The sequence below is a fragment of the Cucurbita pepo genome, chromosome LG03 (assembly GCF_002806865.2).
Source record: "Cucurbita pepo subsp. pepo cultivar mu-cu-16 chromosome LG03, ASM280686v2, whole genome shotgun sequence".
NCBI lineage: Eukaryota > Viridiplantae > Streptophyta > Magnoliopsida > Cucurbitales > Cucurbitaceae > Cucurbita > Cucurbita pepo.
In genome coordinates, this window is record NC_036640.1 from 12,498,090 (window position 1) to 12,513,978 (window position 15,889).

General features: G+C 32.9%; 2 protein-coding genes and 1 pseudogene across 2 annotated transcripts; 1 reads left to right on the forward strand and 2 right to left on the reverse strand.

The window, feature by feature from the left end:
• Nucleotides 1-2,265: 2,265 nt before the first annotated feature.
• Nucleotides 2,266-5,023, reverse strand: LOC111791554 (ATP synthase subunit delta', mitochondrial-like). Its single transcript, XM_023672941.1, has 2 exons — nt 4,648-5,023; nt 2,266-2,823 (listed from the first exon to the last, which is right to left on the reverse strand). The coding sequence occupies exons 1-2, from the start codon at nt 4,903-4,905 to the stop codon at nt 2,479-2,481; spliced, it is 603 nt and encodes a 200-aa protein (XP_023528709.1). The 5' UTR covers nt 4,906-5,023; the 3' UTR covers nt 2,266-2,478.
• Nucleotides 5,024-9,022: 3,999 nt separating this feature from the next.
• LOC111789859 (E3 ubiquitin-protein ligase ATL4-like) lies at nt 9,023-10,823 on the forward strand. Its single transcript, XM_023670569.1, has one exon. It carries the CDS (start codon nt 9,247-9,249, stop codon nt 10,282-10,284), a length of 1,038 nt encoding a protein of 345 aa, XP_023526337.1. The 5' UTR covers nt 9,023-9,246; the 3' UTR covers nt 10,285-10,823.
• Nucleotides 10,824-12,620: 1,797 nt separating this feature from the next.
• Nucleotides 12,621-14,549, reverse strand: LOC111790306 (annotated as a pseudogene).
• Nucleotides 14,550-15,889: the final 1,340 nt, after the last annotated feature.

Sequence of the window (15,889 nt, forward strand, 5' to 3'; positions counted from 1 at the left end):
CGAACAAGTATAACAAACCATGATGTCTTTAACAACGACATAATATTTATAAAATTAATAAATTTTTATTTAATAATTGAGACAGTTGGAATATTGTAATTAATTATAGCTTATCCCGCAAGTTAACATCTCTTAGTATAAAGATACTCACATTACTCTACGTAGACAATAATAAATAAATAAATAAATATTTAAAAAAATTAATTTAGTCCTAATTTTGACCCAATTTAATTATTTGAATATATTTTTATATAAAGAAAATAGCCAATAGTGACTATTTTTAAAAATAAATTTTAAAATATTATATTAAGTAAATTAATATATCTCATTTAGTAACATTTTATTAGATTTATTTTAAATGTAATAGGGATAATTAACATTGTAAATATCGATTTGTTACGAAATAATAATAAATAAATATTAAAATAAAATAGATATAATGAATGACGTGTCGAGAAATATCTAATTAGTGCATCGTAAATTTCAATGTTTAAACGATATATTTTTAAAAAAAGTAATTATTTTTTATTTAAAAAAATAGTTTTAAGACTTTGAAATCAAATTGATATGGTGATGTGAGGGACCTGAATACAATATTGGGATAAAATCTTGGAAAATTATAGTGTCAATATCAGGAATGGATGTGATAATAATAAATACCAAGAAAATGTAGGCAAAAAGAGGTATTAACATAAAGTTGGAGGTTCTTTTTGCAAATAAAGTGAGCTTAGCTCATTTCAATTCTAGTTTACCCTTATGGAATCCATAAATTACAATAGAGCCATCGCTTTGGAGAAATTTATTAACGTTGTTGAATTTGGAAGTTAATGGCATTGAAGTAATTATGTGGAAAGAGTTGGGAGAGAAATGGAAAAAAAGAGTCTTCGAGTTATCTCGAATAACAGCCGTTTCGTTCCTTAAATGGACGGTGGGCCCAAAACGACATAATTGGTAACTAGAGGGGCAAAAAGGTAAAAAGAGCAAAGAGAGAAAAAAAAAAGAGTGGATGGAATCAAAAAAGAGGGTTTGGAGCTGACTGGGTGGTGGGACCCAGAAAGTGAATGAGAAAGACGATAAAACGCCAGCAATGCAGTGGGCCCCACATGACCCCGTAACCTCGCTGGCTCGGCTCTCAAGGTCCTTGTCCTGTGGGGCCCACACCCATCTGCCCGCATCCATTCGGGCTGAAGCGGTCTGTAGTCACCCTCGCCAATAATAAGCTGCCCGTTACACGTGGCGATGTTTCGAGACGTCTGGACATGCAGATTCCGGGAATCCATGAAGCAGAAGATCAACGGTTAAGATTGCGCCACGGTTGAGAGCATGGACTAATAAATAAAGAACTTAAATTATTAAAAAAATGTATGATTATTAATTAATATGAGATCGGGAGGATTATATTTCATGTGAAGTTCGGAAATTAAAAATTCAAAAATATTTTTTTAAGTCAATGTGGTAATAATTTTTTAATAATAGCGAATAATATATATCCACGTGTAGGCTTGTGATAAGGGCATTTACGTTTCAATTCTCAATAAATTTTAAATTAAATAAACAATAATTGCAAAAGACAGGTGGGGTTTCAATGGTACAGGACATTTATGTTTCAATGTCTCGACAGCTTGTTTTCTTTGTTTTTTTAAGCATATAATAATTATTGTATTTTTTATTTTAATATAAAAAAAAGATATATAACCATTTTAATAGAGAGAGCTGTGTTTCCTTTTAAATACTTTAAACTATAGTGGCATATTTGGAAATTCTGAAAATAATTCATCTGGTCATTTGTAAAACAATTATAAATATAGAAATTTATGTTTATTCTATTAATTTCTATTAATTTCAAGGTGAATGTTTAGCTATATAAGCTCTACATTTAATTAATTATTTTTAATTAAAATAAATAATTGAAAAATGTATGGTTAAAGAAGAATATTTATGGATTTATATAGCTAATATATGAATAAATATACAAAATTGTACCAAACATGTGAATCCCAATTGAATTGTTCAGACTATGATGGGCTTCAAGTTGTCTATGTAATTAAGGGGCCCAAATGGCCCAACAGACTCAGGGCTCAACTAAAGCCCAACAGGAAGCCCACGTTCAATTTGGGCCAAGGCCCATAAACAGTACAAATTATTGTTTTGTTAATTTAGATTGGAAACTATGATCGAATCCCAACTGCCCCTGTAATACATATATATTAATAAATTTATTTAAGATTATTATAATTTCTGTATAAGGCATAAATCAGAAAGGGCTTTTCAAAAAATTTCCATGTTTGTGAGCACAAGGCCAAGCAAAAAACCATCCTGCTATGATTATTTGTGAATAGCAAATTCAGCACAGAAAGGTAAGCCTAAGATGATGGTCGGGTCGAAGACGACTCAAACTGTCAATGAGGCAGTGTTATGGAGGAACATACAATTGGAAATAGATAAACAGAAGGGTGGCCAGTTTACGAGCAGAGGAAACTATCCTGTAATGGCAGCGTTCAAGGCGCTGTGCACGTCAATGCCGATTTGGGCTTCGGCTTTCTCCAAGTCTGTTGAGGCAGAATTTAACTTCTGGGTGAAATCAGCAAGACCCTTCTGTACTTGGCTGGCGTCGATTTGCTCTACGGGTACAGCTTCGACAGCGATTATGTCAGCGTATGAGTTTCCATGGATGAATGCGAAACCACTGCTGACGAAGTACTTTTTTGTGTCGTTCCCTTCATGCACTGATAGAACCCCTGGCTTCAACTCTGCTATTGTAGCAACATGACCAGGAAGAACACCCATTTGCCCAGTTGTTGCTGGAATGATGACCATGTCAACCTGTTAAGAATGGGGGGATAAGAAAATTTAAAACAAGAGCAATAGATCATCTGACTGCAAATTTTGGGTTCCATTGCAATTTGGATCTTTAATCGCATCAGTTCTGAAGATAAAAGTGTGTAGGAGTCTAAATCAATTTTATCCTTCAGGGTGTATACACTTTGAATTCTACCTTTATATATAGCTCACACCTAGTAGATATTGTCCAATTTGGACTTCCTCTCAAGGTTTTTAAAATGCTTCTGTTATGGAGAAGTTCTCACATCAATGCTAGGGAGAGGTTTCCACACCAATGTTTCGTTCCCCTCTCCAACCGATGTGGGAGTTCACAATCCACCTCCCTTCAAGGCCCAATGTCTTCGGTGGCACACCATCCGGTGTCTGGCTCTAATACCATTTGTAACAACGCATGCCCACCACTAGCACATATTTGTCCTTTTTGGACTTTCCCTTCCGAGCTTCCCTTCAAGGTTTCTAAAATGCGTCTACAAGAGAGAGGTTTCCACACCCTTAAATGCTTCGTCCTCCATGTGGGATCTTTTCTGGAAGTTGAGCTAAATATAAAAATTGGATTTGAATTTGCGAAAAAAATTCAACCTCTCGTCACTTGGAGAAGAAAAATGAACAATACGTCCAATCAAAGCCAGACAATAATCATAATAAACTTGGAAGCATAAACTTTGAGTAACTTCTGGCAGCCCAAATTAACAATAACATATTCTTCTGGTCTTAATCTACTCATATCTATTTCAATGCAACATTCACTGCTTATTTGGATCGGGCGATGGGAAAAACCGAAGAATCTTAGAAAAAAATAGTTGCTATGACTTTGTTTCTAGCGTCCAGATGGAATTTTGCCTCTAATTTCCTTTGCAGTTATTCTCCCTTTGTTATTCAAACTAATTGAAGGTCTGTGATCTCTTTTATATTTGGTAACCCTTTGATCCTCAACTCTTTTGCACATGTTCTTTTGCTACTATAATGTTTAGTAACCCTAAACGGAAAATAGAAAACATTATTGAACAGGGCTCTTGTCACTAGTAGCCTCTCATGGATTTTTGATACCGATGAGATAGAATATGTAGCTACCCGTTAGGGGAAATTTCCCCATTAACTGAGAACCAAAGACCACCTTAATTTCAGCCCAGCTTGGTCTAAATCTTAACATTACTGACACAAGCATTGGGTACAACAAGCCCAGGCTACCGGAAAAGCAGATTTAGCAGTTCTTTTTACTGCATAACAACGACGCTTGGAGGGTCCTTGATCATGAGAGAAGAACATGGCATTTGCAGTAATTTTATGATCTGATCAGAGCATCACCATGTCCATGAGTATAAAAGAGAAATGCCAAACATCCTCCAGTTTGATCAGACAGTATAACCAAATTCAAAACAAAAACAAGAAAATCAAATCCATGATCCGCACTCATTATGTAAGGAAATTCATCTTTCATATCGAGAGTGGAGAATACAATAAACAGGCTTCCTGCGACCTGAGCCGGATAAATCCATTTCTAGTTCATCATTTGCAACCACGGAATTGAAATTCTTACTTTACGTTGATCATTTCCCCTAACATTCGATTGCAATAATTACGAAGGTTCAAAGCAATCAAGGACTCATAATTTCACATAAAATTTGGTACTAAAATTAATCCAATAACCAATCAAAACAAGAAAATGAAAAATTGACAGAAAATCAAATCAAAACAAATCAAACACAGCAAGAATGCAAAATCATACACAATATTCAACACCTGAAACACGCACAAAAAAAGAAAAGAAAAAAAAACTCATTAACAAAACAAATTTCGAGGACTAACCTCTTTGGCCGAGAGCTCGGAGGCATAGGGAAGCACGAAATTGACGGTGAGCTTACTAGGGATAGAAGAAGGCGTAGCAGGTCGAGGAGACATGAAAGAGAGAGGAGTTTTAGGAGGATCAATATTAGGGATCATCTTCTTCCAGGCGGCGACAAAAGCATCGTCGGTGGAAGAGGCCGCCGGCAGATCGGCAGAGAAGGATCTAGTCCTTGCAGAGAAATGAGAACGGGCCAAAAGGCTGGAAGCACGTCGGAACATGGCGAAGAGTGTAATGTGTCGCTCGGCTCTCGCAAGGTCGGAGAGAGATGAAGAATAAGAAAGAGAACTGAAAGGGTTCCGCTGGCGCTGTTTGTAAGCTGAGAAAATGTCGGAACTGCCGAAACCATTGCGGATCTGAGCCACATAGACAGCCTTCTTTCACTATTTTAGTGGGCTTTCGATACTTCTTTTGGGCCCATAATGAGTTTCCTCTTGTGGGCCTATTGGGCTTTGGGCCCAACAGGAGGTTTCTTCTAAGGACCTTTTGGGCCAAGAGATACTAAAAATTTTATTTTTTTAAAAAAATATAACGGAGAGTTTATTGTTAAAATAAAAGGAAAATTATGACGTCATTTAGAGTATCATTAAGTTAATTGTGTAAAACTAATTATATAAATTATTTTAAATATATTTTTAAAACTGAAATAAATTATGTCGCCGTAAATAATATCACGCGCACCTCTAATTCTTATATATCGTTCAAACGTCAAATATATATATATATATATATATATATATAGGAAAATTATGACATCATTTAGAGTATTATCAGTATAAAATTAATTATATAAATTATTTTAAATAATTTTTAAAACTGAAATAAATTATGTCGTTGTAAATAATATCATGCGCACCTCTAATTCTTATATATCGTTCAAACGTTAAATTTTATAATTTATTTCAATTATATATGTATTAATAGGAAAATTAGGACATCATTTAGAGTATCGGTGTAAAATTAATTATATAAATTATTTTAAATATATTCTTAAAACAAATAAATTATGTCATTGTAAATAATATCACGGGCACCTCTAATACTTATATATCGTTCAAACGTCAAATTCCATCATTTATTTTAATTAATTAAATAAATAAATATATATATATATATATATATATATATATATATAGTTGCATGGTGGTGGGTTAGTTTGACCATTAAATTGTGTGGGCAATGGGCATCAAATTTGAGTTGGTATAGCAATTTCACATTAATATTAAATTGATAAGACATTGGAAATGAAGGACATATGTTAGAGGCTAGGGGAACTACCTACCTAATGCTAGTCTCTTTTCGAACAACCTATGGTTATACGATTCAAATTCTGACACGTGGCACGTCATTTAAAGAATTAAATTTTATCGATGGGTCGGTTGAATTTTGCTAAATATCGAGTTCGATTGGTATAATACCGTACGAGCTCTTATTAAATTTTAACACGTGCCATGTCGCTTCAAATAAATAAATTTTATCGATAGATCAGTCGGGTTTTGTTAAAGGTCGAACTGGATTGGTATAGTACCGCCTAAGAGGTTATTAAATCTCGACACGTGGGACATCACCGACAATTTTGAAGGTAAAAAATAAAATAAAGAAATATTAGAATGTCTTTGGTGAACGCCCATTGTACTTATAACCAATATGATAACGTTGGTTTTGACTATTAAACCCAAATATTTAAGGGATTTGTCTGTCCTACGTGGAAACTTCTTATAATATTTCTTTATTTTATTTTCTCCTTTTAATTCCAGATAATTAAAATTTAACGACCGTATTCGTTACGGTCTTGATTGTGGATGAAGTGGCATCAGTCTCGACCCTTATTAGGGTTTGACTTTAAACTTGTCTATCCTTATGCTAAATGAGCCTAAGAGTTAACCCGAATGCGACCTAAATTTCTGGTCAGCCTCGAGTTACTTAAGTTGGCTCGTTTTCGTTTCAAGCTTCTTGGTTCCGTTTTGTTCTCCATTTCGTTTCAAGCTTATTGATTCTATTTTCTTTAATGTCGTGTGTTATAGATTCACGAACTCTTAAAAGTGTATAACGAGTTTCTCAACTCTTAATTTTACACTGAATCAATAACTCGAGACCATCAATTTTAAAGATAAAACGCAAATTCACTATGGTAAAAACTTCACTATTTTGGTTATCACAAAAGAAAAAGGGCAATATTGGAAACTCAATACACCGCTAAATTCGAGCTAGAAAAGAGAATTAAAAAGATTACTCAATGAGAGCACCTCAATCATTAGATCGGAGAACGTCAAGCTCTAAGCGGGCTACTAGGCTTCACCTCAAATATTAAAGAGTTCGAGAGCACGAGGGAATGAGCTTTCATTCCCGGGACCACCTCGTTACTCGGCTCCTCTCTTGAAGATACACGCACGATACGAGAAAAAAGAGCAGGTTGGGAGGAACCAATAAAAAGCTAGAGTAGAGTCTCGTATAATCTTCCGTTCTAATTTCATTTCTTTTACATTTTTACCCTAAAAAATAATAAATAAATAAATAACAAATTTGAAAGGTAATTTAATAAAAATAAATAAAAAAATTAAACATTTAATATTTAAAAAAAGAAATTAATAGTTTAAGGTAAGAAAAGGGAGACATGGGAGGAGTGGCGATGAAGCAATGGAATACACAGAATCCAAAGTGCGTGGAAATAGGAAACAAAACAACATTTTTGAACTGTCAAAATTCCATTTTATTATTATTATTATTATTATTTAATTTTCAACGCAGGTAATGATGAGTTTATGGATTATTTTTTTTTTTACTAAATTAAGAGAATAAGAATCCTGGATATACGCTTTTTATTTTAATTACTTTATATTATTAATCATTTTTCTTTCCTCTAATTCATCATTTCCTAAGTTTCAATTTCAACCCATCCCATTTACTCACGTACACTAACACGTCACCCGATCAAGTTTTAAAACGCGTCTATTAAGAAGAGATTTTCACACCTTTATTAAGAATGTTTCGTTCCTTCTCCAACTGATAAGATCTCACAATCCATCTGTTTAAGGACCCAGTATCTTCGCTGACACACTGTTCGATGTCTAGCTCTAACACTATTTGTAATAGCCCAAACCCACCGCTAATAGATATTGTTATTTTTTTACTCTTCATTCCTGATTTGTCCTCAAATTTCAGACGAATAAAAAAAAAAGTTTAAGAAAAGATAATGATGGATTAGATTACTTTTATTATTATCTTCCTAATTATCCGCTTGATCGATATTACCTCTTTATATTTATGTATTTATTTATTTAATTACAATAAAAGAAATTAATTAAGAAAGGATTAGGTGCGGGCATGTGTAGAGTTAAACCCTAGGGGTGCATTTATTATTCACACCTATATTTTATTTAATTAAAAATAATGAACATTGGCAGGTGTGAAATTAAATTAACCGTATTAAATGCTACACCACCAAATAGACCAAAAAAATGAGTTAAAACGGGGAGTTTTATTACTTCATAATATTAAAAAAAACGAGTCTAAAAAACCTACGTGTAATTAATAATTAATCAAAATTAGTATTTTAAAGCTAATTTTATTTTTTTTTTATAAATATTTTGATTATTTTTTAAAGATTACTTTTGATTATCTTCCTAAACATTATAACACCTTTGAAAAATACAAGTAATAGACTACTTCTGGTTCACTCAAAAATATTCCAAAGAAGTGTGAATAAAACAAACCCATATATCAAATTAATTTTATTTTTAAAATATTATATCATATATAAATCAAACGAGTGAATGAAATAATTCTTCGTGTACTCGATCATTTCTTTGAACAATGATATTTATTTGTCGGAACAATCCAATCATTTTAAGAATAATAGAGTTTTCGCATGATTATATATATATATATAATATAGATTAATTTTATTAATTTTTATTTTTTAGAAAGGTAATTATTCAAATTAAAAGTTGACAATGAGCTATATTAAATTTTATATGCATGTGAGTTTTACAAATTTCAGTAAATTCAATAGAACAAAATTAAAGGGGAAGAAGTCAAAAATTGAAGTTTTTGTTTTTTTCTTTTAAAAAAAACAAATCTGAAAAACATTAGATTAAAATATAATGAGACTTTTTCTATAATAATATGTTAATTTATATATTTTAAATAAATTTTAAATTTAATATTTTTTTGTTAATTGTTATTACTATAAAATTTGAAAATTAGTATTTAAAAAAAAAAAATTTCAATAAAAATGTAAGTGGGAATAATTAGATTTAAAATTTAAATATTTAATAATATATGAATTAAAGAAAATTAGCAATCATTTTCCATCCGACTCACTCGCATATCCAAAAAATAATAATAATAATAAATAAATAAATACGTGTCACTTGTTTTTCTCAATCCATTTCTCACGTGCATCTCACGTGTATTTCTCTTTGATCCCTTAAGGTTAAGGAAACCGAGAGACCTGCCCAAAAAAACTGACCGCGGCATTTATACTGTTTCCATCTCCTCCATTTTTGTTTCCCTCTCCTCCATTTTTGTTTTCTCTCTCTAAAACAAGAAAAATTGCCGCAATGGCTTCTCCACCGCCGCCTTTGCCGGACGCCTTTGGAGGCTCCATCATTGACTACGTTTCATCCTCTCCTCCTCTCCCTGCGGCGACGGTCGTGAGTCACTCTTCTTCTTTGAAGAATCTGAGTCCGAGCATCTTAATCATTCTTACGGTTCTTGCTTTGACTGCTTTTGCTTCGGTGATTCTTTGCCTCGTTCTTCGATACCTTAACCGGCGATGTCTTCTCCGCCTCTCTGCCGTGCCTGGATCGTCGTCGACGTCTTCGTCGTCGTCTGTTTCTAGGCGCCACATCATTCCAGTTGAGCAAAGTGCTGTTCGATGTACCAATTCATTCTCTCCGATCGACTCGCTTCCTCTGTTCTCTTTCTCCTCCGTCACGCGCCGTTCTTCAACTGCCGTAGCCGATTGCGCCGTTTGTTTGTCGAAATTTGAGGCAGAGGATCAGCTTCGTCTTCTTCCTCTCTGTTGCCATGCCTTTCACGCGCAATGCGTCGATACCTGGCTTCAATCGAACCAGAGTTGTCCTCTTTGCCGCTCCGCCATTTTCGCCTCCGAATCCGACGTAATGAAGGCATCTATGGCATCCTACGCCGCCGAAGGTCGCGGCGGAGACAGTTTCAGGCTCGAGATTGGCAGTATTAGCCGCAGACAGATCCCTTCCGAGTCCGGCGAAGGGAGGAGGTCATATTCGATAGGATCGTTCGAGTATTTCGTGGAAGAAGATTCTGAAGTAAACTTCACTCATGCGCACCGGAGAAGCGTCTCCGATAAGGAAGACATCGAAGCTCCCGTATCGGCAGTGTCTACAGAGCAAAGCCTAGCAGCGGAAGTCGGCTCGGGAAGAAATTGGCTGAAGGACTACGTCGACAGGCTCTCCAATTCCGTCTCTTCACGAGCACTGTCATTCCGAGGCTCCGGCAGGTTCTTCACTGGAAGTAGCCGTCGGAGTGAGGTAACCGTCGTGGGAGATTGGGAACAGGAGAACAGTCGCGTCGGAGAAGAAATAAGCGAGCTATTCCGATGGTTTTCAGGGGTATGATCGTAATTATCACATCTAGTTACCCTACAACGCAGAGGATTTGCAATTTTGGTTATCGGCGGCCGGTACGCAATTTTTCCTTATTGAAAACGGACGGTCAAGATTCCTCCTTCTTTTTGATCCTTTTGATTATGTCAACGGCTGAGATTAAAGCTGGTAATAATACACCAAATATCACTTAGTTGGCATTTAATCAAAAGCTCAAAAAGATTGGTGAGATTTTTCTGTTCCTTCTTTCCTTCTACCTCGTTTGGCTGAGATTTAAAGTAAATAAAAGTTTCCCATCGTGGCAGTGAAGCCAATAAACAACGGTGAACTCATATTTCATGAAAAACGCTAGCAGATCAAGGGGCCTTTTTGACAATACACATCTGAATTTTTATTTTTATTTTTAAAATTTCACATACATATATAAATTCCATTTCTTCTTTCTTTCTTTCTTTATTTATTTCAATTATTTCCTGAATTAATTATGGTGTAAAATGTTGTTGATATGTAATGAATGATGGAAATGAGAGCAATATGGTATGTTGTCCCAATTCCTTAGGAATCATTGCTTTGCTTGCTTGTGGAAATTGTAAGCCAAAAAAGAAAAGAAAATAGGAAAGTGGATTGCTGAAAATATAAAGAGGCCAAGATTATAGGTACCCCCTTGGGCTTTCTCAGATTCTTGCTACTTCTATCAGCTAAACAAAAATCTCTCTTTCTTTCGAGAATGTTTCATGTTTTCTATGATAGATTATAGGTCTTATTTATATACACATTCTTCTTATTTCTTCACAAATACAGATATTCTTGGGCCTAAAAAGAATTCTAGATTCTATTCAAATCAAAACGTTTAATCTCTAAACTTTGTAATTCTATTTATATTTTAAACTTAGTTATAAGCTATAAATTTAAAAATTTCGAGACAAATGAACACAAAATTCAAAGTTTAGAAAATAAACTTGATATTCATGAGAATTTAAATGGAAAGAAAAAAAGAAAAAGGAAGAGAATTTATTGAGAAAAACAAGAAGGTATGAAAAGAGTCAGAATAATTTAAACCAATAACAGATAGTACAAATCAAATGAATTTTGGGAATTAAATTTGTCACATGCAAAATTCACTTTTTACGTTTTCCAAAAAAAGAAAAATGAATGTTGCCATGTACGGATTTCGCCTCTATGTAATTCCAAAAAGTAATTAATTAGAAGTAGAAAATAAACCAAATACATTATTTAAATAACCATTAAAGTTAAATAATAAATAAATAAATAAAATGGTTGACAAATCCATTGTCAAAGGGTTGAAAAGAAAAAAAAAAGTAAAATAAAACTCACATCTCAGCCACTAATTCTGCTGAGTCATGTGGGATTGGCTTTCCAAATTTCTTTTATATTTTAAAAGTTNAAAAAAAAAAAAAAAAAAAAAAAAAAAAAAAAAAAAAAAAAAACTTGAAGAAATTTTCATACGATTGGATTTGAATATTTCTAAATGAAAATATTTTATTGCTTATTAAAGCCAAATAAAACATAAATAAATAAAAAGTGGAAATATAAACGATTTGGTGACTGGTTTTTAGAAGGTGAAAGGGGGAAAAAACAAAGTAGTTGAATTGGGACAGTTAGTTTGGATTTGGAAAACAATCCAAGGCGGCTACCTGTTTTCATCTGCACATTCCGCAGCTTCCAATTCCGTATTTTTTTCTCTTAATTTATAATGCCAAAAATGGAGTTTCTAATTTCTATTCTCAACAATAATAATATACAACCCAAAAAAATAAAATAAAAAAGAATTTGGTAATAATATTGAAGCTAAATTTAAAATTTATGGAGAAACAAAATATATATATATATATATATTCGAATCCTACCATAAAATTGAATAATAAAAAGACAGGATTATTTCTATTTCTAGTAGTCGATTTTAAATCAATGTGATCATAATTTAACTAACATAAAATATAAAATATAAAATATTTGAAAAAAAATTGTAATTAAGGATGTTTATAAATGAAGTATTATTGAGGTTATTGTTTATTTATTTATTTGTAAGGATCATTATCTAATGATGTATCGATCCCTTACCCAAAAAAAAAGATCCTTAGAAAGGTTGTATGATGAACAAATCCACATGCAAAATTGGGAATAAAGTATGGAAGTCAATTGGTGGAATTTTGCAGATATTCTTAATTAAGAACCGTTCAAATTTAAAACTGAATATTAAAATTAGTTAGATCGGTGGGATTTGACTTGGATTTTGTTAATTGTTTTATACAATCAAATGAATTATGGTTTCAATCTTAATCATATAATATCTTTTTGGATCAAAACAATTACTAAAAGGATAGACATTTAGTAAAAACAAAATCACTGAACATAATTTGAATTACATAAAGTCTTTAAGTTTATGGAATCCTATTATTCCTAAATTTTTATGACTCAAACAAGGGTTTTACATTCTCTAGGGGAAAAAAAAGTATAAAAAAAAAAATCATTTATTCTTGATGTTCTTCAGTTTTGTTTTGAAGGTTGAGTAATTTTCAAAATATAATTTACGGTATTCTTCCTAATGAGAAGAACTGATATCTTTATACGGATCACACAGAGCAATAAAGACAAAAACAAAGATCAGATATTGCAGAAGCAACAAGCAAATGAGAATCAGGGAAGAGAACTAATCTGAGTGAAGATATCTGATGTTGATCTGATTGTAGTGTTGGAGGTAGCTTCTCTACTCAACTACAGCTAACAAATCACCAGCTTTGCAGAAACAGTTCTTAGAATCTGTGCCCAAATCCACCTGACAAACCACCACCAACATTCAAAATCAATCTAAAAAAAATATAATATAATCGGGATCAATCATTTTTATTTATAAATTTAGTTCGTTCATTGAGTATAGCTCAATAGATAAAGTAATAATTACACTCATTCGAGTATAGTTCATTCGAATTTGTTTGTCATGTGTTAACAACAAATATAAGAAAGTAGAACTAAGAACCTATCATGGTTGCATCTTCGTCCCCAAGTATAGCTCATTTAATTCATTGCTTTCCTTTCGAAATCCAAAATGGAGAGAAGCAGAAGGAAAAATAATGTGTAGTGAACATGAATAAGAGGGTCAGCTAACACACAAGATACAACTTAGAAGCTAAGACTTCCAAGGATGCACGCCAAACCATTCATATTTCCTACAAAAGCATCTCTAGTAACAGTCTCATACAGCGATTCATGTAAGACATAATTTAAACCAACCAACCCTATGGCCAGATTTTTTGAGCCAAGAACTTTTTCGACATCCAATTCTAAGAGGAATGGTGCATAGACAAACTCAATTCAAACAAATTTATAATCCATACTAAGCCTATGATCAGATTTCAGAGTCAACGAGTTTTTTTTTTTTTTTTTTTTTCACTTTTAACAATCAAAGAAATGGTTAAAAGGCAACATCCGTCCGCATTCTTGATTGCAGCACATTTGTGATATGATACCCAATAATTGAAAAGCAAAGCTGGACCATAAATAATTGAGAGAATATTCAAGCCAATATGATGAATCCACCAAACCAAACGACTTACCTGACAAGCATTTATATCGGATATAATAACTCGGAAGGTAATAGACAATACATCAAACAAATTCTACAAATTCTACAAATTCATTCGCAATTTTTGTTGAGCGTGAGATTACCTCAGGGCGCTACTCAAGACGAACGAGTATACTCTATCAGCTTGAGGAACCACCTTAAATCCAAAAGTACCATAAAATGCCAATAATAAGCATTAAAATCAAGTTCATGAGTTCAATAGCACAAAAGAAAGAAAAAAAAAACTCAAATCGCAGGGGAGGACTACCTTCGCAGGCTCCCGTTCCTTAGAAACTGCGCGGACTTTGAAAGCGCTTCTTCGCAGTCCTCCTATCCGAAAATCAAGAAGAAAAAACATCCAAAAATTCAGAAGACGGATGGCGCGACAGAAATTGATCGAGAAAAGAAAATGCGACAGTCTATCAACGGATTTACTTATCAGCGTACCGATTACTCGTCGCCGTGAAGATACGGAAGGTGAATTAGCCGTGTTGATAAAGGGCTTTGGCACTGTGACGAACGTAGAGGCATCGCCATGAATCTAGTCGAAGAAGCAAAGTTGTAGGGAGTCGAATGAGGTGGGCGGGAGAAACGTTTTAAAGAGGGAAGAGAAATTTCAACGAAAGTGCAACTAAGAATTGAACCAAAAAATCAAGTCGGAACGAATTTATACAAAAAGTTCAAAGGGCGGCATACCCGTTTGAAAAACCAGAATAGTATTTTTCTTTTTTAACTAAATAAAAATAACCCTAAGTTTTTTTTATTTAATATTAAAAAATATAACTACAAAAAATTTAACATTTAATTTAATTAATTTTTATAAAAAAAAAATCATTAATATTTTTTAACTTAAAAAATAAAAAATAAAAAATACTCATAAATTTTGAAAAGTTGCATTAATATCATTTACATTTATAGAAAAAACTAACCGTTAACACTCATGGATGATCTCCGAATTTTTAAAAGTTTGTGAATATTTTTAAAACGTTGTACTAATGGTAAATACATTTTTTTATTTTTAAAAAAATTTAAAACTATTCATCAAACTTTTGAAAATTCAATACCTCAAAAAAAAAAAAAATTGTTTTTTTTTTCTTTAAATTTTTTAAAGATTAAAAATATTATTAAAAATTTAAAAGCTTAGGGTATAATAACAATATTAGATCANAAAATTAAAAAAATACTTTTGTCGTGTTACAAAAATACCTTAAATTTTTAAAAAATAAAAATTCAAGTTTGTATATAATCTCTCGTATTTTTGCTTTTAGTTTCTCGAAAGACCTCATACCAATAGAGATGGTGCTCCTTATTTCTTCCAAAAATCATTCCCTCGAACAATGTACATCATAGAGCCTCCTCTAAGGCCTATGGAGCCCTCGAATAGCGTCCCTTTAACCGAGACTCGACTCATTCTCTGGAGCTGTCAAACAAAGTACATCATTTATTTGACACTTAAGGATTTTATGGATATTACTAAATTAAAGACATGACTCTGATACTATGTTAGAAATCACGAACCTCCACACTAGTATGATATTGTCTACTTTTAGTATAAACTCTCATGATTTTACTTCGGTTTCCCAAAACGCATCGGTTTAACAGAGACAATATTTTCCTTATTTATGAACTCATAATCATTCCCTTAATAAGCTAATGTAAGACTCATCCCAACAATCATCAACGCTAATATACGATCATTTCTCATAATTGTTCGATGGAAGTTCAAAATCTATAGAATCATGGACACGACACGAGGATTATGGGTGAGTTTCAAAGATTCAATCCTAATCTTCCAACCGAGCATAAGGCTTATGTAATCGACAACAAATTGGATCCGATTTTCCTCCACGTTATGTCTTCTTAATCTCATCATTGAACTTTATCTTATGAACATGGCCAAATCTCCAGTTGTCCACAAGCAACCACCGTTCCTTTCTTTTTCCCATCACTCAATTTCCATTCCATTATTCCAAAATTATAAATAAATGAAATGAAAATACCCCTCCTATAAAAACCCACACTAAACCCATTCCA

Bases quoted from the DNA above. Each gene is read 5' to 3' on its own strand.
- LOC111791554 (XM_023672941.1), bottom strand. From the start codon at position 4,905: ATGTTCCGACGTGCTTCCAGCCTTTTGGCCCGTTCTCATTTCTCTGCA. The intron at 2,824-4,647 runs GTTAGTCCTCGA...CATTCTTAACAG, and splicing joins CCGAGCTCTCGGCCAAAGAG to GTTGACATGGTCATCATTCC.
- LOC111789859 (XM_023670569.1), top strand. From the start codon at position 9,247: ATGGCTTCTCCACCGCCGCCTTTGCCGGACGCCTTTGGAGGCTCCATC.